The sequence below is a fragment of the Mustela putorius genome, unplaced genomic scaffold (assembly GCF_011764305.1).
Source record: "Mustela putorius furo isolate JIRA1106 unplaced genomic scaffold, ASM1176430v1.1 tig00003909_pilon_pilon_pilon, whole genome shotgun sequence".
NCBI classification, from domain to species: domain Eukaryota; kingdom Metazoa; phylum Chordata; class Mammalia; order Carnivora; family Mustelidae; genus Mustela; species Mustela putorius.
This window is the reverse complement of record NW_025422057.1, coordinates 7697721-7719743: the sequence shown is the minus strand read 5'-3', so window position 1 is coordinate 7719743 and position 22023 is coordinate 7697721. Positions and strand designations below refer to the sequence as shown.

General features: G+C 51.0%; 1 protein-coding gene across 3 annotated transcripts in view; it reads right to left on the bottom strand.

Annotated features, from left to right (window-relative positions):
* Positions 1-22023, bottom strand: part of CHST15 (carbohydrate sulfotransferase 15) — a 75251-nt gene that overhangs the window by 32020 nt on the left and 21208 nt on the right. For 2 of the 3 annotated variants that reach the window (XM_013055724.2, XM_045069000.1), the window contains exon 2: positions 42-1118. In XM_013055724.2, the coding sequence (XP_012911178.1) occupies positions 42-587 (546 nt within the window). In that variant the 5' untranslated portion in view covers positions 588-1118. Of the gene's footprint in view, positions 1-41; positions 1119-19885; positions 20024-22023 lie in introns of all 3 variants that reach the window. The other variant, XM_004751755.3, reaches the window with a different exon arrangement.

Here is a 22023-nt window from a genome sequence, read left to right as displayed (position 1 = left end):
TCCATCCGTCCATCAATCCAGATGAGCACAAGGCTACTCACGTGCAATTCCTGCTTCTTGAGATCTTCTCTGTCTGGGAGCTGCCTGGTCGTGAACTCAATCCTGGCGGTGATGCTGTTAATAATTAATTTAATGCTTGGGTAGTCTTTCACATACGAAATATTATTTACAGAGGGCTGGTGGTGATGTTCTTTCGTGTCACTCGGGTTCTCGCCATCCATCAGGCTGGGATTGCTGGGGAAGGCTCCGTAATGGAAAGGCGAGGAGATCAGAAGCTCTTGGTGAGCTCCAGAAAGGATGTAAGATGCCATCACCAAGGTCATGATCATCAATCCAAACACGAGGCTGCATCGCTTCCCCTTCTTGAAGCGCAGAAACCTGCCCCAGTTCTCATTCCCCTCGGCCCTCACCTCGAGGACAGCAAGCAAGTTCATCTGCTTACCGTCTACGCGGAGCACAATTTTGTTCTCTCCTTTGCAGGCGGGACACTCGGGGTGACCGTGAAGGGGGCCCCCTCCGCAGCCGACCTGCTGTTTGTGCTCGTTGTTGGGCAACAACTGGATGCAGCAATTAATACAGTGCCTCATGGTAATGCCCTTGGACGCCTGGCCCCCAGAGCCATGGGTGAGCCCCTGGGGAGCCCAGATGCGTGCAAGTAGTGCTGGAAAAACTTTAAGGATGTCTTTTGATTAGATAAGATGGTCTTAAGGCACAAGCAACAGACACAAATAGAATATAAAAATGAGCAGGCACCAAAGCCCTGGAGAAAGAGGAAGGGCCTTCTTTGGTTCAACTCCAAAAGACAACAGAAAGAGGTGCTCTCCTACTGTCATGTTCTGTAAGCAGCCCTGCAAGCTTGGAAAAAGTCCCCAAAGTGTGGGAGCGAGTCTGTCTGTCCTTCAGGTTTTTCCCATGGCACAAAATGAAGTGTAAGATTTCTCACTGGAGGACATGGAGACACTCAGGAGATCGGAAGGGCTCATGGTCTCAGTGAGGCACGGGTCGGCACGCCATCCTTGGAGAGCCCCATGAAGATTTCTTCTTCTACATCCCACACTCCTTTAAAATGTTTCCTCCTCGGGGGTGGGGGGAGCAAAATCTTTAAAATGTCAGATTACCTGAACAACAAAGAAAAGAGGTTTTATTACATGATGTGATGATAGCCATAACCCTGGGATCACTTTCCCAGGAGAGAAGTTCTCTTTTCCACTCCTAGGTTTCAGTCTCTCTGCTGGGTCACAGAAAATCACGTGGGATAAAAGGAGAGCTTTTGGAGCTCCCCGTCAAACACCTTATTTTTGCACAGCCCCTAGATCCTCTAATGCCCAGCCACACCACAGCTAAGTACTGATCTCCGAATCTCAAGACTTTGTAGTCGTTCCCAGATGCGTGCACGGTCAGTGACTTTAAGTTGAGAGATGAACTTAAGTATCCGTGCTTTTAAATCCACAAAATATCCAAGAAGCAGCTCAGTGAGGAGAGGAGTATGCAGAGAAAATATGTTTCCTCTCTCCCAATAGCACCCATAGTCTGTTACCGAGAACTAACCTTTATTATCGGTTTAGGAGGCAAAAGTTAATGAAAATTTAGAAACACTGAAATGATTCTCTCCTTCAGTAGAGTGCATCATATAAAAAAAAAACAAAAACGTTTGACTTTAAGTTATTAAGCAATTAAACCCAACGTGCTGTATTCCCCTGAGTAACATAACACTCAGACCCTGAAATCATTTTTCACTTTCATCATCCTGGGGAAAACATGATTCTTAAAAATCCATTAACAGAATTCTGTGGTTAGAAAATGTATTGTTGCCCAAATGATGACACTTCTTTGTAGATGCTGTAAAAACAGCAAAAAAGGAGACTTCATTTCCAATAACGGCAGACCACCACTAACTAGCTGTGGGACCTCCAGGGGGCCATATAACGTCTCTGAGCTTTGCCTCCCTCCCCAGTAAAATCAGGGCAAGAGTACCTCACTTACAAGCTTGAAGCCAGTATTAAATTAGCTAATGCACATAAAGAGTTTGCTTAATGCCTACCCATAGTTATTTGCATCCCCTAAAAGGTAGGCAACATTCATAACAGCATCATCAGTGACCATTAAGATTATGTTTTTTAATTGTCAGTGAATGCCAAGAATGTTCAAAGTGGAATCAAAGATGGGAGATCCTATCCCATTATTTTTCCTTAGGGCTTGAGAGTTACCCAAAGGCCGTAGACTCACCTCCAACTTGGCACACACACACAGCCCTCAAACGATCCTACTGGTCCCCAGAGAAGGTAGGATTAACTAACTCTGCATTAAAGCCTGCTCGTATTGGTTGGAAGGCTGAACAATGAGGACTCACCAGCAGGAACCTTCCCTTCTCTTGGACAGAAAGGCCCCTGCTTTATCAAAATAGGCTGACCAAGAAAAAGCCAAGTAGCACTTCCTAAAATGTCTCCCTCTCAATGTTCTGCATCTTGTTGATATGTGCTCTGTGCTTAAATTAGTCAAGGCAAAGGTAAGATGAACACAATCAGACTTCTTTACAACAGGACTTTGGGGGCCTTGAATATGCTGATGATCCCTGTGAGTCCACAGGACAAAGCTAAAAGATGCAACATTTCCACAACATAATTGGCCATGGAATTCTCACTAATGTCACAAGGCACCAGCTTGAGAAATGCTAGTTAAGGGAGGCCGAGATTGGGGTCAAGGCAGTTCTGGGAAGAGCAGAGGAGTGGGGGTGTGCGGGAGCAAACTATTCTGGAACGAGGCCAACACCCGGGGCTCTGCCGCCCGCTCATCTCTGAGAGAAGTTGGAGGGACGTGACAGGAACCTCAAGGCTCCAATTCCTGCCTCCCACTCACTCAACCACCTCTGACCCATCACTTGGTACAAACAATTCTTCCAAACCAAAGAAACAAAAGGGCAAGATCCCCTACTTGGAAATCCTATCGCTAAGCCAAGAAAACATTTTTTTTACATGTTGAAGACAAGGCCGAGTGGGGCTAAAAGGAGGCTCCAACCAGGATCTCAGTGGGGAGTGTGTTCACACCCTTCTGTGCCTCTGGCTGCAGAAAGTCTAATTAGATTTTTTTTAAAAGAAAAAAAACAGAGTCTTTGAAGCTCCAACACAAGAATGTACAAAATCTGGACCCAACAGAATGGGCAAAATATTCCTAAACAAAAACAAAGGTTTCTTCTTACAAGCCAACTAACTGGGTCGTTGGGGAAGTTGACAGTCTCCACAGGGAGGCAGGCTCCAGGACGTGGTGAGCCCAAGCATTCGTTCCCCGGGGCAGGCTGCACCCTCCGGCCAGACCTACTCGTCTCACTTCTTAACACAGAACAGGGAGCTGAGACCTGGGGTGACAACTCATTCACTTGTTTGTTCTTCTGTTGGGCAGATCCCTTCTGAGGGGCAAGCCTGGGGCAGGTAGTGCTGGAGGTGCGGTTGGGTCATGGAGACCCAAAGCCAACGGAAGACAGAGGGGAACAGAATACAAAATAAACATGTGGTCTTTGTCCCCAGTTCCCAGCAAATAGCTTCTAAAACCCTTGGAATTTCCTCAGTGAAGGAGTGAGAGGAGCATCTTGTTGTTATTCATAACAAGCCCCATTCAACCACAGCTGAATTTATGCTAATGAGATGACTCTTGTTGGGAAACCCCCCTCATAGCTTCAGGATGGGGCTCATGGCCAGAAAGCCCAAGCCTCCATTAGACAGTTGGAACTTAGAGCCCCACTTCCCCAACCTCCAGGGAGGCCAGTGAGTGAATTGTCAAGGCCAATGATTTATTAATCATGCCTATGTAACAGAACCTCTATAAAAACCCCCAAAAGGACAGGATTCAGAGAGCCCTCTAGCTGGTGAACTTGTGGAGGTGCTGGGAGGGTGGCTCCACGCCCCTCCCCCCAGGTCTTGCCCCAGGCGTGTCTTCCCTCTGGCTCTTCCATAGTTGTATCCTTTATAACAAACTGATAATAGTAAATAAGGCATTTTCCTGCATTCTCAGCATGGGTATAAGGAATTATCAGGCCTAAGGAGGGCCTTGTGGGAACCTTGGAATTGGCAGCTAGATCAGACAGAAGCTGGATAGCCTTCAGACCCCGAGGCTTGTAACCGGCATCTGAAGTGGGGTAATCCTGGGGGTCTGAACCCTTAACTTGTGGGGTCTGTGCAAGCTCTGGGTAGTTACGATCAGAACTAAACTGAATTGTAGGGCAATTCAGCTGGTGTCTGGAGAGTTGGAGTTTGTTGTCATGGGGAAACAATATAAAATTACCCTACAAGTTTTACTGAAACATATGACCAGTATCTAGTATGAAACACCCCTTGACGATATCGATTAAAAATAAGTCCTATGACCATATCCCACACACGGCTGTGGCCCTTGTCAGTGCAGGGCCTGGGGTTTTGAGGCTTCCAAACCAAGCCATGGCTGAATGGATGGGAGTTGTACAGAAGAAACCAGGACAGAGGGGCTTTTCCCCACCTGGAGCTTGTATGTTCCCAGGAGTTAGGGGCTACAGGGCAAGAGCCAATGACCACGACAATGTCAGGCACGGATGAAGGCTGTGAAGGAAACACAAAGGGAAAGTACAGGGAAACCGCGATGACAGGCCTTCTCTAATGCAGCACTAGACCCAGATCTAGTCAGGGGCTGTAGTCGGGGGGTGCTCTGTACACTGACCTCCATCCCCAGGTGAGACTTGCATCCCAACAGGAAAGGGGGTCCGGCAGCAGGATGTCCAGAGAACAGTAGTTGGGGGAGGTGGGTAACGTCTGAATGATGAAAAGGAAGCCAGCCACATGGGGCTCAGGAGAAGTAAAGACCCTGTGAAGGACAGAAGCTGGGGAGTAAACCCCAGCACCCCCCCCCAGGAGGATAGAACCCTGGGCTTTGGGACTGATGGGGGCTAGGAACCAGAAGCCAAATCCTGTAGGGTCTGGAAGGTAGGAGTTCAGGCTGACGTTTGTCCAAGTGCAAAAAAGCATGCACGCCACGTATTCTCTCAAAAGGACCTTTACAAGACGTATTAACCAACATAATCCAGTGAAGAAAAATTGAATTAATATGACTGTGTTGAAGGGAAAAGGGACTGCTGTTATACTCCTGAACTGGCCTTTCCCAAACGCCGCAGACCGTCCTGAGAACAGTGCCACGGGAACCGAACACTCAGGTAGTGCTCCTTAAAAAAAACAAGCAGCACACATCCCTTGCGCTTTACCTGTCTGGAATGTTCCCACTTTGGTGCCTGTCGACTCAGATGAGTCAGGACCCCTGGCAAGCCTGTGCGGGTACTAAACCAAAGTACTCAGGTGTACATTTCAGTGAGCTCGCTTCCCAGCCCCAGCTCAGCACTGTGCCCGATAGAGGCAGACAGCAAGTGTGGGAACCCGGACCCCTGTGCAAGATCAGATGACTGATCCCAAAATAGAAAGCGTTCAATTACCCAGCCTTGGCTAGGATGCCCCCTATTAACCTATGCACCCCAAGCATCATTAGCAAGCCATTTATAACAAAATTGTAATTGAGAGACCCAGAAATACCACTTTAGAGTAAGTAATTGAATGCCCCCTCGGTGTAAGATCGATAAAGGGCATCCAATTTCACCCTAGGAAAAACTTATTAAATTATTGTAGCTATGAGCTGATACAGCAGAAGAAAGATGTACAAAACTTCAAAAGAAATCTGGATGGATTTAAATAAATAGCTTCATTTAGGTAGACCATTTACATCTGCCCTCGGGGAGGAGAAAGGAAAAAAAATAGCTAATTACATTATTTTACTTGAATGTTTTAAGGGAAAAAAAATTTGATGGGTCTTAAGTGACCTTTACTAAAACACAAGGCTCTCTTCTGATTAGCATGTCTAACTGCTGACATTTCTCTTTGGGCTACGCATATGGAAATACATTTCTTCAAGGAACATTCATCAACAAGTATAAGAAGGAACATGTCTCATATTTAACTCAAAGATAGAAGATTGTCCCTGAGAGTGAGAAACAGCAAGCCTGGAGAGTCCTGTACAAACAACAGATGACCAGTTTCAACCTTATAGCTGGAGTTTTAAGCTTTTGATCACAATGCAGTCAATCACCAGAATAAAACAACAAGCCTCAATGATCCTCACTGGCTATAGTCAGAGGAAGGAAGCCAGTGAGCAGGTCTGTGGGCCAGGACACCAAAGCGGTATCCACCTGGAGACTTTAGGCAAGTCCCCGAAGTGATCTGGGCCTCTGGATTCTCAAAAGAAATCCCTGACAGTAACAGATCACACACAAAACTGGAGCCTGGGTGCTGGAGGTGGGAGATGCAGCTTTGACATTGAGCAAATCGTTCTAATTCTCCTGTCCTGTTTCCCTGCAGTCTGCCTTCCTTCACATGAATGACTGTGCAGCCGCTTCAACAAGACAGGGATACAAGTCTCCGCCCCTTAGCTTGAGTGTAGAGACTGGCTTCAGCCGATGGAATGAGGCAGAAGTGACAACATGCTAGTCCCAAGCCCAGGCCTTGAGACTCATCACATGTACCCACTCACCCTCTGCACCTCTGCCGTCACCATGGGAACAACATGGTGGCTTGGCGGCGCTTGCGGGTGGGGGGCTTGGTACATGATAGAAGCTAACCGATACACTCTTCCACAGGTTATAAGCACTAGGTGTTACTAAGTTAAACCGGTATAGTTTTCTGTTTTTAAGTTCCAAAAAGTGTGTTTATATGAGCAAAGTGAATCATGAGCGATTGAGGCCAAAGCAATTCATCCAAAGACCCAGACCCAACTGAATCAATGCTTTTGCCTAATAGAACCCCTTGGCTAATGCCAAAAGCAGATACGCCAAAACAGTGGTGGAAACCCAGATGGCAGCTGTTCTCGAACAAGACATAACTGCCCAAATGTCATGCACCAGGTCACTTTCTGGCAAAATGTGGGTTTATGACAACCTCAGCTGTTCTCCTTTGTTATCTGGACTACTGACCCCATTCTCCCCACTTCCTGATAAAGACACCTTTCTCCCTGCCTCGCTCTGGGTCCGCTGTGATTTCCTCAGTGCTTCCTTGAGCAAAGCCCTTCCTAGAGCCTAGTCCTTAGGATGTCCTTGCCAGGTTGCCCCTTCCGCGATGACAGAGACACCTCATCTGTGCTTTGTCTAAAACAGGGGTTTCAAACTGTGCGACCTGCAGGGTCTTCCCGGTGTGCCCAAAATGTGTGTCAGCGAGAACACGGGCAGTTCTTAAAAACTAGTTTTAAAGCATCCTTGACTATATTGTAAATTCATTATCAACATAGTTGTTAATAATAACTATTTTTCATGCCATACAGTATGTAGTCTTACGTCCCACGAAATAGGGAAGAAACAGGCATTTCCTCTGTGATCGGATCTCCACAGGATACAGCCAGCCTCCCTTGCATCTGGTCTAGAGGCCGCATGATTCCCAACTCGGTAGAAAGTTGGGATGTAGCAAAAATGTTTTCTGACCAATCCAAAGTGTTGACAGGCTTTGGAGTGAGGCAGACCTGCATTTCCATCGACTCCTCTCCCTGCCAGCTGTGTGATCTCAGGAAAATGACTTGACCATCCTATGACTTTATTCCTTCATTTGTAAAATGGGAGCAAAACCATCTGTGTCACCTCACGTGGATGTGAAGGGGAAATGAGATAGGAGATATAAAAAGCTTCATCCGGCATTTGGCACCTGGCAGACCTAGTACGGGTGTTCTTTGCATTCTTCTAGGAGAAGCTCTCAGACCCTTGCTCCAGGCCGACTTGCCTACGATGTATACAGAATGCTAGGCACAGGTGTCCTATTTTCCTGTCTGCAACTAATCTGAAACAATGAATGCAAAGAAGCAGGGGCAGCAAGCGGCGGCACAGAGAAGGAGGAGGGAACAGCCCAGTTTTACGGCAGAAATGAGATGCTAACAAGCAGACCTGACTGGGATTATTCGGGTGCCCTGGACACCAAAATGGGGAGCCCTGGGGAGTCTAAGACAGCTGGAGGTGCTACTTGGGAAAAGCTCAGCCCCTTCGCAAGACTCCTCCATCCGTAACCTGTTCAGTGCTTACCACGAAGGGTCAGTCTTCCAGAAACGGGCCTGTTGCCAAAGGTCTAAAGGGCTGGGCTCAGCTAACGGCTTTACGGATGGGAGGTCAGAGCTGAAAGGAACTGGTGGAGGGTTCCTGGGGACTTTGACTGTGGAGTCCTTCAGGCTATGAGAGACCTGGAACACCGCAAGGACGGGGGGGGGGGGCAGTCGGGCCCCAGGTCGCCACCCGGACGGACTCCAGGGAGTCCAAACCGCAGATACCTGCTCCTCCAGGCATTTCACGACAAAAAAACCGAGGCCCAGTGGGATTCTGTACTTCCCCAAGGACACGCAGCTCCTCGTAAAGAGCCAGCTCCCTGACCCCTGTCTCCCCCAACCCCGCCTCGCACCTCATCAACGGGGAGCCCTGCCCACCATCACCCTAGCCTGGCCTCGGACAGTCTGGACGTTCCTCCCAGCCCCTTCCCATCCCTTCAGAAACTCTCTTCTAAAGAACAGATTTGCACAGAGATACAGGACAGGCGGCCCTGGACGTGTGGGAGGTGGCCATGGTGGGGAAAGGCAGGTACCTCCTTCAGTGACCTTGTCGGCCTCGAGTCTTAAATGGTCTCATTTCAGACTCTGGAATTCAGACCCTATTCATCCTGCAGGCGCCTCTTCTGTAGCTGCAAAGTATGACGGGCACCACGGGAGGACAGGGAGTGGCGGGGGGGTGGCGGCGGGATAGGGACCAGGTTTGCAGAGGCTGGCCTGGTGCCAAGTGTGGGGCAGCGGACGGTCGGGGAGGCTGGTCCCTTCACAGAACGCCGAAGCTAAGACAGCAGGGAGGAATGGAAAGGGCCTCATAGGGCGGGGAGGCAGACGGAAGCCCCTTTTGTTCTTGCGCATCAAAGGGAAAAGACTGGAACCTCTACTCTGTGCTTTGAAATTTTATAGCCACAAAAGTGCCACCTTCCCAATGAGGCAGCAAGCTAGTGCAGGGGCCCCTGAGCGAGTGCTCCCCAGCATGTTCTCCCTCCAGTCCTGGTCACTAACCTCGCTGGTCACCCACGGCAAGTCACCATAAGTCTGGGCCTGTTTCCTTGTAGGTAAAACCTGGAGCCGGCACGACCTCTTTCAGCCCAGACACTCACAGGTGTAGGATTTGAAGGGACCATTTCCCTGATACAGACCCACTGGCATCATTTTTATGTCTTCTACGGCTGCTAAGAAGCCAGTGGTCTTGTAGCAAGCACTAAGAAGCTGGGGCATACCTCCTTTACGCTAGGCAAAATTTAAAAAGCTGCACAATTAGCTCAAAAGACACAAAAGTGTTTTCTCCTTAGCCCACACCCTTAAGCACATATTTATCAAGCACCGATTGCATTTGCTGAGGCAACAAACATGTGAAATACAGGACTTCTGGAACATTCCATCGAAGTCTAGAACACCATCTCCAGAAACATGGCCACACTCAGAATCACATATCCCATTTCAAGGGCTGTCCCCAGCCCCCCACGCTCCACTCCCACCAGCCCCAAGAGTCTGCAGACCCCAGGAGAACCAGCTCTGCTTTGCGGAGCAGAGAGGCGCCTCACGACAGGGACGCAGACCCACGGATCTCTGCCGTTTGAAGGCTGGGGGAGGAGGGGAAAGAATGGGATCTTTTTTTTTTTTTTTTAAGATTTTATTTATTTATTTGACACACACACACAGAGATCACAAGCAGGCAGAGAGGCAGCAGAGAGAAAGAAGGAAGCAGGCTCCCTGCTGAACAGAGAGCCCGATGTAGGGCTCGATCCCAGGACCTTGAGACCATGACCTGAGCTGAAGACAAAGGTTTAACCAACTGAGCCACCCAGGCGTCCCGAATGGGATCTTTTTAATATTCCTCTGAGCTGGTGGCTTTCCGATACGGTCAAAGCCAGACAGCCCTGTCTCTCTGCCACGTGCAGCACAAGAGGATTTTCTCAGAAGGGAAGGGTGGACAGGAGACTCTGATGCTCATGCTGCTGCATCACACGATGACTTCAATGTGTACAAGATGTGCAAGGTCTTTGTGACACGGCTGACAATTTTCTTTTTCTGAAACCAGTTGGGAGGGAAAACGATTTCCGATGGTTCATTTGCTTACTGCCAGGGGTAATGCAAATCCACACTAGATTTAGGTACTAGATTTCCCACTCAGACTCATAGATCTACCGACAGCGGTTTTCTACTAAGGTAGAACCTACTGGAGATAAGCTTCTACAACCTGCTGCGAAACCTGAGCGCCTAATGCCCCTTGGCAAGAAAGCAATGACAGTTGCCTAAGGTAAAGAATTTCAAGGAAACAAAGTTTAGTCTGTGTTAAGGCATTCAAAACGCAAACTTAAATATCACCCTTTGTGCAGACCCAAAATACGGTTTTCAGGGACCCCAGAAGATGAATGCACCATGTGAGGTCCCTTCTTTTCTTTTTCTTTTCTTTTCTTTTTTTTTTAAAGAAACAGAAAGCATGGGTAGGGAGAGGCAGAGGGAGAGGGAGAGAATCTCAAGCAGACTCTGCACTGAGCGCGGAGCCCAATACGGGGCTCAACTCACAACCCTGAGATCACGACCTGAGCCAAAATCAAAATCAGACGCTCAACCAACTGAGCCACCCAGGTGCCCTAACGTGGGTTCCCTTCTTGATGGTAATCTTCTGAGGTCAGCACTGCGACCTCTGTGTTACATAGGGGAGATTGAGGCACAGTTGGCATGAACGCATACTTAGAGCCCCACCATGGCTAGCCAGCAGCAGGATCAAAATGCAACTGCAGGCCTGTTTGGCTGCAGAGCTCATGACCTCGCTCCCACACCGCACCGTCAGGTAAGATAGCGGCTCTGGGAGAAACCTGCTTAGAAACTGAGGCCGCCAGATTCTGTAAGAGCAGCCATCGGCCAACCCACCACCCTGTCTCCCTGTAAGCTCTTCAGGGCAGAGTCAGGGATGCTCAGCCCCGAATTCCAATCAGTGCAGAGCTCCCACACAAGCTTCGGTATCTACTGTGCCTGGCACTGGATGGGTACACACTAAGTCTTCTTTTTTTTTTTTTTTTTTTAAGTTAATAAGTGAAGAAGCAAACCCAGAACAGAGCTTTAGCCACGTAGTGACAACAATACCAGTGACATGAGCTCCAATTTAGTAGGGCTTCCTTTTGCCCAGACACCAGGCTGGAACTTTTCAAATCACCCTGTTTATACATCATGGCAAGCTTGATTAGCATTTCCACTTCACAGATGGGGAAACTGCAGCCCGGAGAACGGGATGCTGCATCCCTCCTCCTCCCTATGACATAGAGTAGAGAGACAGCAGACCTGGGGATCAGTAGGCCTGGGCAGAGCACTTGCTGAGCCCCTTAATCAGCCACTGACTGGAGGCAAACCCCGGCACCACTCAGACCCTCATCCTCTTCTTCCCAAAGCAGACACGGCACATGGTGCAGTAATCAGGAACCTAGCTATGCGATATACTATTAACTCTTCTTTTTGCACTCTTTCAAGGGTTCCAGCACCTGCCAGGTTCTAGCTGCCACTCAACAGTGTTCCCTTAACACAAACAGCAAAGTGAATGAAAAGTAGCCGCAGCTCCAAGTATAAGGCACAGAGATGACATCTCAGGGCCTAAAGGAGCCAGGTGGCTCTGCCCCAGCTGAGTCCCCAGCACCCTCCTGCCGGCTCGGACCGGAATTCAGGAAGAGGGGAGAGCCAACCCAGATGTCCTTCAGTTCAGGCGAAGAAGAGGGAGGTCTCGCATAGACACATAGCTCACATGTTCAAAACCAAGTGCAAATAAGGATTTTTGCAGATGTACAGCGGCACCCTTCAATGAATAAATTAAAGGCGGCACAATTGAATGGAGAGCAGCTGCGTACTCCCCACCAGATGGCTTTGCTGATCTGAATAGTTTTAAACATTGTTTTATTTTCAAAGATAAGCAAAATAAGAATCTGTTTAACCCTTGAATACAAAGAACCTCCTGAAAACACTTCTTTCGAATTTATTTCTTTTTGATGAGACGAGTGAACCATCTGATGGGATCACCATGTCCAAGGGAGTGTTTTAGGACAAGGTGAGATGGATTTCTCCAGGGTGTTGTTTGCAGGCAATGAACATTCACTGTCGGCCCACGGGCCTGGCCCTTACTAGCTGTGGCAAGAGGCGAGGACCACTCCAGCACCAACCCCAGCTTGGGTGTACGGACCCCACTGGTGTGGGGAGGTTCACAAGCCCCCCAGGGATATGGGGGTACACCAGCCCCCAGGGGCGTGGGCAGGTGCGCCAAGGGTTGCAGGAAGCTACAAGACAATTTGAAGCCCCCATGTTCAAAATATATAAACATTTCCAACATAAAAAGCATTGTTTTTAAGTAAAGTTAAGCTCAGATTTATCACTAAGTGCTACAGAATCTGCCCAGAGTCACAGCTTGCCTTGCCGTCTGCACACTGCTTGGCGCCAGCTGGGGCACCTCACTGGGAATAGTCTTCTGCCTTCAGGGTGCCCTGGAGGTGAGTTTGAGAAGCACTGCCATCGGGCAGGGGGAGGAGAACCCACAGGAACAGGCACCTGTTCTGTGGCGAGCACTGTGCTGCCTCCCATCTCCCCTGATGACGAGGTTGTGCTAAAGGTACATGTAATTACCCCATTTTGCAGATAAGAAAACTGAGACTCTGGGCAGTGATGTCTCCTATCCTAAATCACTCAGCAAATAAGACACAGAGCTGGGTTCAAACACAATCTGAACCCACATTGCCTGTCTCTGCACACGCACACTCACGCCAGCCGGAGGGTGCACTGTGGGAAGGATTTGCTCTCCACTTACACGTCTCCATCTGCCTTCCAAGTCTCCTCACATAGAACAAGCATTCCTTTTGTCACCACAAAGATAGTAAAGATGAAATAAAAAATCATAACTATGGAATAAAATGGCATGACCAGTGGAAAATGGACCGACTGGGCCAAGACCCCCAAGATAGGGGTTCTTGTCTCTGAGCCTTGGTTTCCCCTTCTGTGGGAAAAGAGTGCACTCTTGTCCCCATCCCCAGCTCAGGTGGCCTGCGGGGACGGCACAGAGGCCACAGGGCCCCTCAAGGCAGAGTCTGGCAGCACAAAGGGCTTTGTGCACAGCACCAACGGGCCGTTACACGCAAGCCCCACTTCATCTCGGCATTTCCCAAGTTACCTCTGCATGGACAGCGTCTTCCCACTGGACTGACCATAATGCTCCACTGTCATTTAAAACAAAACAAAACAAAAAAAATCCCATCTCCACCTCAGAATGACGTGGGCCTCGGAGTGCGCCCCGCCTTCCCACCACTGCTGTGGAAACCCCGGAGCGGGTACGCTCATTTATAATTTACAATCCTGCCGGCGCACTGGCCAAAAGAGCACCAGGGGTCCCTGAGCAAAAGGAGACCCTGGAGGACACTGCCTTGTGCTGTGTGCTGATGCCAAATGAGACTTCGACGATGAAGACCCAGGACCCCGCGTCATAGGAGCACCCAGGCATCGAATGGGCCCACGGGCCTCGTGGAAAGAAGAACGTAGCGGCAGAGAAAAAAGACGAAAATGTATGTGAGCACACACACATGCCCATCTGGTCGCTGTGCGCCCCTGGGCACGCTGTTCCCCCTCTGGACGTCAGTCTGCTCACCTGGAGAATGGACGCCGGCCGCGGCTACCACACCGCCCCAGGCACTCGGGGGTAATCCACGCGGGGTGCTAGCTGCTGGCACCCGGCGCCCAGGGAGCAGCAACCAAGCCACCTTCCTTGCTTCCCCTCCTCCTCTCCCTCCCTCCACTGCCGCGGGGATCCCGGCTCGGCGGGGAGGGATGCCAGACGGTGTGTGAAGACCCGGCCAAGTCCGGCTGCGAGGCGGGAAGGAAGGAAAGCTGCAGGCCAGGCCTGAAGAGCCCGAAATAGGCCTGCACGGGAGCCCTGCCCATGGTGACACGATGACGAAGACCCCAGTGCCACCAGGACCCCCGGAGACGAGCACTGCTTTTCGGATGGGCGGAGAGACCCCCCAGAAGGAATCAAGTCACTCAAGTCAATCAAGTTAGTGGTTTCAAAGCCTCCTTTAGAGGTTGAAGAAACCCGTTTCAGGTAATCTCCCTGCACTCTCGGATCCGCAGCCCCAACTCAGTAAAAGAAACAGGTCAAGCAGGTGTTATCTAGACGAGTATCTCCCCCAGACACGGAACGTGGGTACGGCCGAGCCACGGACAAGGAATTCTCTTCTCCATGAAGCAGAGATACTCTCGAAGTGTTGAGCGGCCTCTATTTTTCAACAACCCTCCAAGTTTCAAAACAGGTTACGTCCTCCTAGAACACCTCCGTTTCTCGCAAGCCACCTCCCTGCCCGTCTGGCTGGCGAACAGGGGCTGCTGCTCGCCCGGGAGAGAGGCCTCTTCTCCGCAAGCAGGGAAAGCAGGACAGGAAGACAGAAGGGAACTACACTGCGCAGGAAATCAGCCAGCCGGGCTGCGAGACACTTCTGGACCCTCAGGTCTCTGGACCCCAACAACAAAGGTTGTTAACAAAGCAACCTGGTCAAATGACCCAGAGAAGAGTGGAATCTTTTTCATAAAGATCTGGGAAGCCTTCAGGCCTCGTTATAAAGGTCAGGACTTGTCTGCAGAGAAAAAAAAAAAAGTCTCAACTTAAAAAAAAAAAAAAATGACTTTAACGAAGTCCTTATGGCTGACTCGCTATCAAGAAGTCTTCTGGTCTCTGTTTCAGCAAAATAAATATTTGGCTAAAACACACACTTGTTCAGACCTCGAGGCTGCTCATGCTCACAGTCAGTAAGAATTTTTCTTCTACACAACGCGAGGGCCTACGTGATGCTTTCCTCATCCCTGCAAAAGCCCAGGAGAGGCTGTGGAACCAAAGCCCAAGCACTGGACCTGGAGTCCACAGGAAAGCATGAGGGGCTGAGCAGAGCACGGGGCTTGGTGGCACCTGCAGCCCAGGGACACCACCAGATCCTGAAATAACCACACCAGCTGATGACTTGGGGCAGGCCACCTAACCTCGGAGCTCTGGGCCACTGGGCTGTAAATGGGGGACATCACGCACTCTCCCACCATGCTATAGGAAGACAATGGGAGAAACAGCGGCCCTGGGTGCCCCCTCCACCCCTCTACCGTTTATCCCACTGCCACCCCCCAGCTCCCCAGGCCACCTACCACCTCCCCTAACACCACTGGCTCACGAACTCCGGTCACCCTTCAGATGTCCGCCGAGGACCTCCATCGACCCCATACCAAATCGGACCCCACGCTCATCCATCCAACCCCTTCCAGCTCCCATCTGTGTGTGCTTCCTGGGCTGCCCCGACCCTGACCATGTACCGGATCTCCACGGCAGCTAGAATGCCTCTTCATTCACTCGTACCACTATTTCCTAAAGGAAGAATATGAGAAAGGGAGGCAGGAGGCAGGAGACATATAAAAATACAGCACATCGCAAATAGAGAATTCCCAATAAATGCAGGGGGTGGTAGTGTTTAAAATAGAACTCAAATTTCTGCACGGTGAAATTCTGCCTCTCTAGGATGAGTCCTTATGTCAACCCACTTCCTGGTGTCTGCTGGGCCGGCTGTGGGCACAGGCTTCCACCACAGCACCGTGGGCTGGCCCGGGCCCCCTCGGCATCAGGTTCCTAACGCCTTCAAGAGCCGCCCCCACTGCCCCAGTTCCTCGGGAGCAGAAGCCAAGGCCACTGGGGCCTGCGACGGCATCTCATTCCCTCCAATGTCAAGTACAACCCTCGTTTTTCTAAATTAGCTTTCATGCTTAGGAACACACAAAATGATACGTCTTAGGAAATTATAGGATTCTTATCTGCGGCCAGGGGTTTGTTTTTTCCGTTCCGTTTTTACCCATCTTCAGTTCTTACAACCCCCTTTCAGGCAAATTTCTGCACACACTTGGATGCCACCATCTCTCTGCACAATGCCACAAATCCCAGGACTGCGTTCACAACAAAAGGAAAGAAAGAAAGACCCCTGCTCCCTCCGGGTCACTTTCATTCCCTTCCTGTAAAGGGCTTGAAAAGGTTTCAAAAACGTCAAGTAGGGAGAGTGCACTAAAGATCCCGATTACCTTTCTTTGATTACCTTTCCCGATTCCTTCTTTCTTTCTTTCCTTTTTACTTCTGTGGCCCCTCCCCTCCCCCCATTCTCTACTTCGGAAGAGAGAAAATACCAATCCCCTCTATAATTCAATGCGCTCCTCCATTTCATGAATCTGGGGGACTTACTGGGTTTTACGGGTGGGGGAAACTAGCTCGGGGTTAAAGGATTCTTGGTGGCACGGGACAGGGCTGGGGCAGGCAGGGCCTGTGAGCGGGGACTGGCTCTGGCAGAGAGACGGGCACGGCGGTTGAACCCGGGGTGCTTCACACGACCTGGGGCTCGAACCCGGGGCTCTCTCCCACCCTGGCCGCCAGGCCGTGTCTGTCCCTGCCTCTGCCTCCGTTCCCAGGCCTCACCCACGCCTCCTCTCACCAGACGGCCTGGGAGAAACGACTGGACACTTTCACATCACACAGCGATGGGGGCTGATCTTTTTTTCTAAATGTCCCTGCACCGGGATGACCTTCCACCTTCTGAGGACAAACAGTTAGGACCTGGCTGGACCGTCTGTGGCTGACTCAGTGTTTCTGAGGTTTTCACACCCTTTCTGCCGTCATAGTTGTAAAACCCATAAAACCCGAGGCTAAACTGCAGGAGGGGAACAAACCCTCGAGGTGTGGGGGATGGCCAAATGCGCTCACTTCACTACCTGGAGAAGAGACGGCCGCTTCAGCTGGGACAGGGCGGCGCCCTCCCTAGACTGCAGGTCACCTCCCTCCTCAGGGTGGCTCCCCCTCGCCCCCCCCCCCCAGGCTCCAGGGCCTTCTGGACACAGAGCCTGCGTTAGCACACACCTTGGCTTCAGCCCCCTGCTTTTGCCTCATTCGCCCCCACCCCCCGCCTGCCACCCCACAAAGGGGCTTTGCAGCTGGTGCAGAGGAGTTGTTTGCACATCCCAGAGTCACTGGCTGGCCTTTTCCGAGCGTCACTGGGCCCACAGGCCCCCAGCCCCGGCGACGCGACAGCAGCCGTCCGAACCCCACATTCCGCACTCACACGAGGACCTGCCACCGTGCCAGGACTCCTGCGAGCAGCCTACTTCAAGCCTCTTTAAAATCCTCTTGGGAGATTTCAAAGAAGAAATTAGGAACATTGTTCAGAGGTAGCATGAAGCTCTAAGATGCTTATCTTTTATGGATATGCTCTGGCTGGTCATTTCCATTCACATCAGGGAAATGGCAGCATCTCGTTCGGCCCCAGCTGCTCTGTCACCGGGGCTGGGCCGGGCGGAGGGAGGCAGACCAGAGCTGATGTCTGTGCGGACCTTCTAACACCTGCCCTCCCGTCGGGCGCCGAAGCCACCAGCACAGCGCCGGACTCCTGTGACACCATCTGGTTTGAAGCTCTCGTCTCACAGGTAAAGGTCGGTCAGGCTGCCCCAAAACCTAAGGTGACTTTCGAGTCTGACAAGGAGGGCCGAGGGAGGATGTTACGTGTTGGGCAGCTGAGCCCGAACGGGAAGCCTCGGCTGTCGGGAATTTGGGGAGACAAAATTAGATATATGGTAACATCATTTCCCCCAAGTAGAGTCAGGTTTTCCACTTTTTTTTAAGGTTTTATTTATTTATTTGAAAGAAAGAGAGAGAATGAGAGAGAGCATGAGACAGGAGGAGGGTCAGAGGGAGAAGCAAGACTCCCCGCTGAGCAGGGAGCCAGGTGTGGGACTCGATCCCAGGACTCCAAGATCATGACCTGAGCTGAAGGCATCGCTTAACCAACTGAGCCACTCAGGAGCCCCAAATTTTCAAATTACCTTAAAAGTTGCATCTAAACTTGTAAAATGAAGCAATTAGCCAGATACTGAACGTCCAAGCTCCCAGAACCTTCGCCTGAGTTCTTAGAATAATGGAAGCAAAAAAGGAGCATCTGGATGATTCCGGGAGTCGCTGCCTCCTGTCCTCACCTGCTCCAGGGGCCACAGGCAGAGCCAAGGGTGGCAGCGAGAGGCTCCACGGATGAGCGGCTCCGCGTGCCCCCTGCTCGGGAGCCGGGTGGTGGTCACAAGCACAGGGCCCATCCAGCTGGCTGGGGCTCTGGTTCTGGCTCCAAGGCCTGACCCCAAGCCCACCTCAGTTCCATCCGGGAACCGGAGATGATAATGACAATGTCTCGTCTAACCGAAGTGAAGGGAGGAGGGAGGACTGAGAGAATCCACGGACGGGGCTGCGCAAGGGGCCGGGCACACCCCTACGTCCTCGACTAGACGACAGCACATCGCCCCCGTTACTACTATTCCCATTCCTACTAGCATTCCTGCTCTTTGGGTCCGGGTTTTGCTGACACATCAGGTAGGTCTCTGGTCTGTTCTGTTCTGTCTCGCTCAGCTCCGTGCCTCCTTCTGGCCTCTTCTAGAAGGCTGGCTCGCTGAAATGCATCAGAATGAATTACTTTGCTTTGCTGTCTGTTGCAACAACGGATCCTTCATATTCTAATCCAGGAAAAGAAGATCAAAACACATACATTTTAATGTCTTCTAAATCAGTTGAAACAGAATTGCTGTGCTCTTATAAAAAAAAATTCTGCTTTCATATCAATGCCTTGATGGCCATAGTCTTAAATACCAAAAAAAAAAAAAAAAAAAAAAAGCCAGAAAGACAGAGGAAACAGATCTTTTAAAAAAATAAGACCTTGTGAATAACTGCAAAGTTTTCATTAAAAACACAAATTCAAATGATTAAAGCAGAATCATTTTTATCTTTGAGTGGCAGGTCTGATTCTGGGCCTCAAGCCCACAAAGAAAGCATAGCAGAGAAATAATCCAAGCTAGGAAGGAAGTATCCAAACAGGTAGGAGCAAGTCCCTCTCTGGGCTCAGCTGCAGTCAGACATTGGTGGGACATGACCAGTCAGGGCGGAGCAGGGGGGGCTACTCCGCCTCTCAGAGATGGGGAGGCGGCCCGTCCCCATACAGACATCTGTGTGCACATATCTTTGTGCCCCACACAGACATCTGGGGCCCAGCACCATGCCCCAGAGGCCCCTCCCGTGGAGACGTGGGGCTGAGTTTCACCCGGCAAAGGTGCAAACTCCCACAGACCAAAATCCCATTTGATTTCCCACATCCCTTAAAACTCCCAAATGTAGGAAGAATTGGGGTCGACCGAATCCCACAAGCTCAGATCTCATACAAAACAACGCCACACACACCATCAATACAGCCAAGAGACACGAGTCTAGCGAAGTTCAAGTTCATCCCTGCTATTTTCCGGACCCCCATCAGCCGCTGGAACGGATGACAAGGGGAGGAGGCTGTGTGAACAGTGTCACACGGCACGAGTCACTGAGTCTGGTCCTCAGGAGACTGCTGTCGGGGGCCCAAGGGCCCTGGCAAGTCACCCGCTGCCCCGACTCCACTCTGTGATGTCACCATCAAAGTCCACGTACATAAGGAGACCCTCGAACCAGCAGAGAGCAGAGCCTATGGACTGGTAGCAACTGAAGAGAGCAGGTATTTCCCAGGAAGTTCATGGTTTCAGATGTAGACACTTGAGTCACTGGCTTTAAACAGCCAAGCAGAGGACAGAGGACCCAGGACCCAGGACTCATGTCATCCACAAGCATCCACTGAGGGACACCCGAGACAGAGCCCAGCCTGAGGCCCTCCCCAGCCAGCCAGCTGGTCCCTGCTGAACCAGTCCCTGATCCTCCCCTCAGAGAGCCCCACTGCACGGGACCATTCCGACTTTGGACACACGACCCCACCTGTTTCCTGGGGCGACGAGAGAATGCCGAGGTGGCCCAGGGTGCTGTCGGGAACAAACGGCAGAGGAAGGACCCGCGGACAAACCGAACTCTGCACAGGTGGGAAGTTTCTCCCTTCAGTGGGTAGTGGGTATGATGCTGTTGAAATAGTTTTTAGACAGAAGAAAAAAAAAGGAAACCTGCACTTAGAATTTTAGAATAAGGCACAGCGTTTGTCTGAGTTTCCTAACCACTCCCACATCAGGGCCCCCACGCCCACCCACTGGGGTCTCACTTAAGGGAGGCCAATCCCCCACTTCCAAGGGCCCTACTGGACCTTCAGACACAAGCTCCAAATTAACCCATCTGACAAAGTCCACCAAACCCCTGTGCGGACCAGGCCCACGTGTCGAGCTAGGGCCACCGCAGTGAACCCCACAAGCTCTGTGTGGGGAGCTCCCAGGCCAGGTGCAGAGGCACCCAGAATCCCACAAAGGAGGCAGTAAGACAGACGGGCTGGGAGCGGGGGTGAGAATGCGCTGCTGAGCCGCAGGGCCCGCCGGCACACCGGTGCTTCCCCGCGCGCCCCAGCCCGCCACACCAGCCCGGGCTCCTCCAGGGGCTCCCACCCGCCTCCAGAAACACAGGCGCCAAGACCAGGCCAAAATGAAATCCATCCCACTTTCTGGGACACACACATGTGGCTCCGTGTCCGGAGTACTATCTTTCAGGGCACGCATCAGAGCAATGCTCATTTCCAAAGGCAGCCCAGGAAGAGCGGGGCACTCGGGCAGCGCACCAAGGGCTCGCCCGTCCTTCAAAAAGGGACCTTTGAGGCCACGTGTAGGGCCGGGTGTGTAATCAGCCACAAACCCTGCTTTCAGGTGAGCAAAACAGCAGGAGACGGCGGGCAGCCCTCACCTCCTCCCGTGACCTGGCCGCTGGCTCCTCTCCCAGCAAGGAAGAGAGAGAATCCTCAGAGCAGCGTGTCCTACAGAAAGAGAATGTGAGCCACCGCCCACGCTTCAATGTTCCAGATGAAGTTCATTCTCATGTATTTTAGTCAACCTGACATATCCAAAACATTACCGCTTCAGCATGTACGCGCTATCAGAGCAATTAACCAAACTGTTTGCGGTATTTCTCATACCCAGTCTTCAGAATTAGTGTGTATTTTACACTTAAGTCACATCTCAATTTGGATGCTAACTTTTCCCCAGAAGGACCTGCTCTATATTCAGAGTTCATAAAACGTACAGTTAAAAAGGAGCGTTACATGCCTGAGTTGCTCCAAACATTCCTAAAAAGGTTTTCCAATAACTGAACTGGATACCTTTTAACATTTAAATTAACTAAAATTAAAAACAGCTTCTTGGTGACACTGGCCACCTATCCTGTGCCCACTGGCCATGTGTGGCTGTATAACCGTGTGAGCAGAGCAGATACAGTGTATCTCTATCATCACAGAAAGTTCTACTGTACAGGGCTGTCCAGGACCCTGAGCTCCTTAAAATGAGGACTGTTTCAGACCTCCTTCAGTCCGTGCCTTACCCAGCCTCCCAGCAAAGGCACTGGGAAGCCACTGTTCCCCACAACAGGTCTTCAGACTCACCTACGGCACTAGATAAAAACACAGGGGCCCAGCCCTGCCTCAGATCTACTACTGGGTAGATATACTGGGGACAGGGGAAGGCAGGCAGGCAGTCACCCCAGGGGACTTTTTTTTTTAAGATTTTATTAGATAGACAGAGATGACAAGTAGGCAGAGAGGCAGGCAGAGAGAGAGGGAGAAGCAGGCTCCCCTGAGAAGAGAGCCAGATGTGGGGCTCCATCCCACATGGGATCATGACCTGAGCCAAAGACAGAGGCTTTAACCCACTGAGCCACCCAGGTGCCCCATAGCCCAGGGGACTTTGAGGCCTCAAGCTAACAGCCACAGAGTTTGCTTCCTTCCGTGTTTCCCACATCCAGCCATCGCTGTTGTAAATCAGGAACTGGTGGAACCAGGACAGAGCACAACCCTAAGAACTCACCCAGGGCCCCAGCAGGGCTCTGCATCGGGGACGGTGCCTTGGGGACCCTGCCGTATCTCTTCTCCCCTTCAGTTTTCAATCAGCAACAGGAGACCGGCCCACTCGTGCTCAGAGTTCTTGTCAACA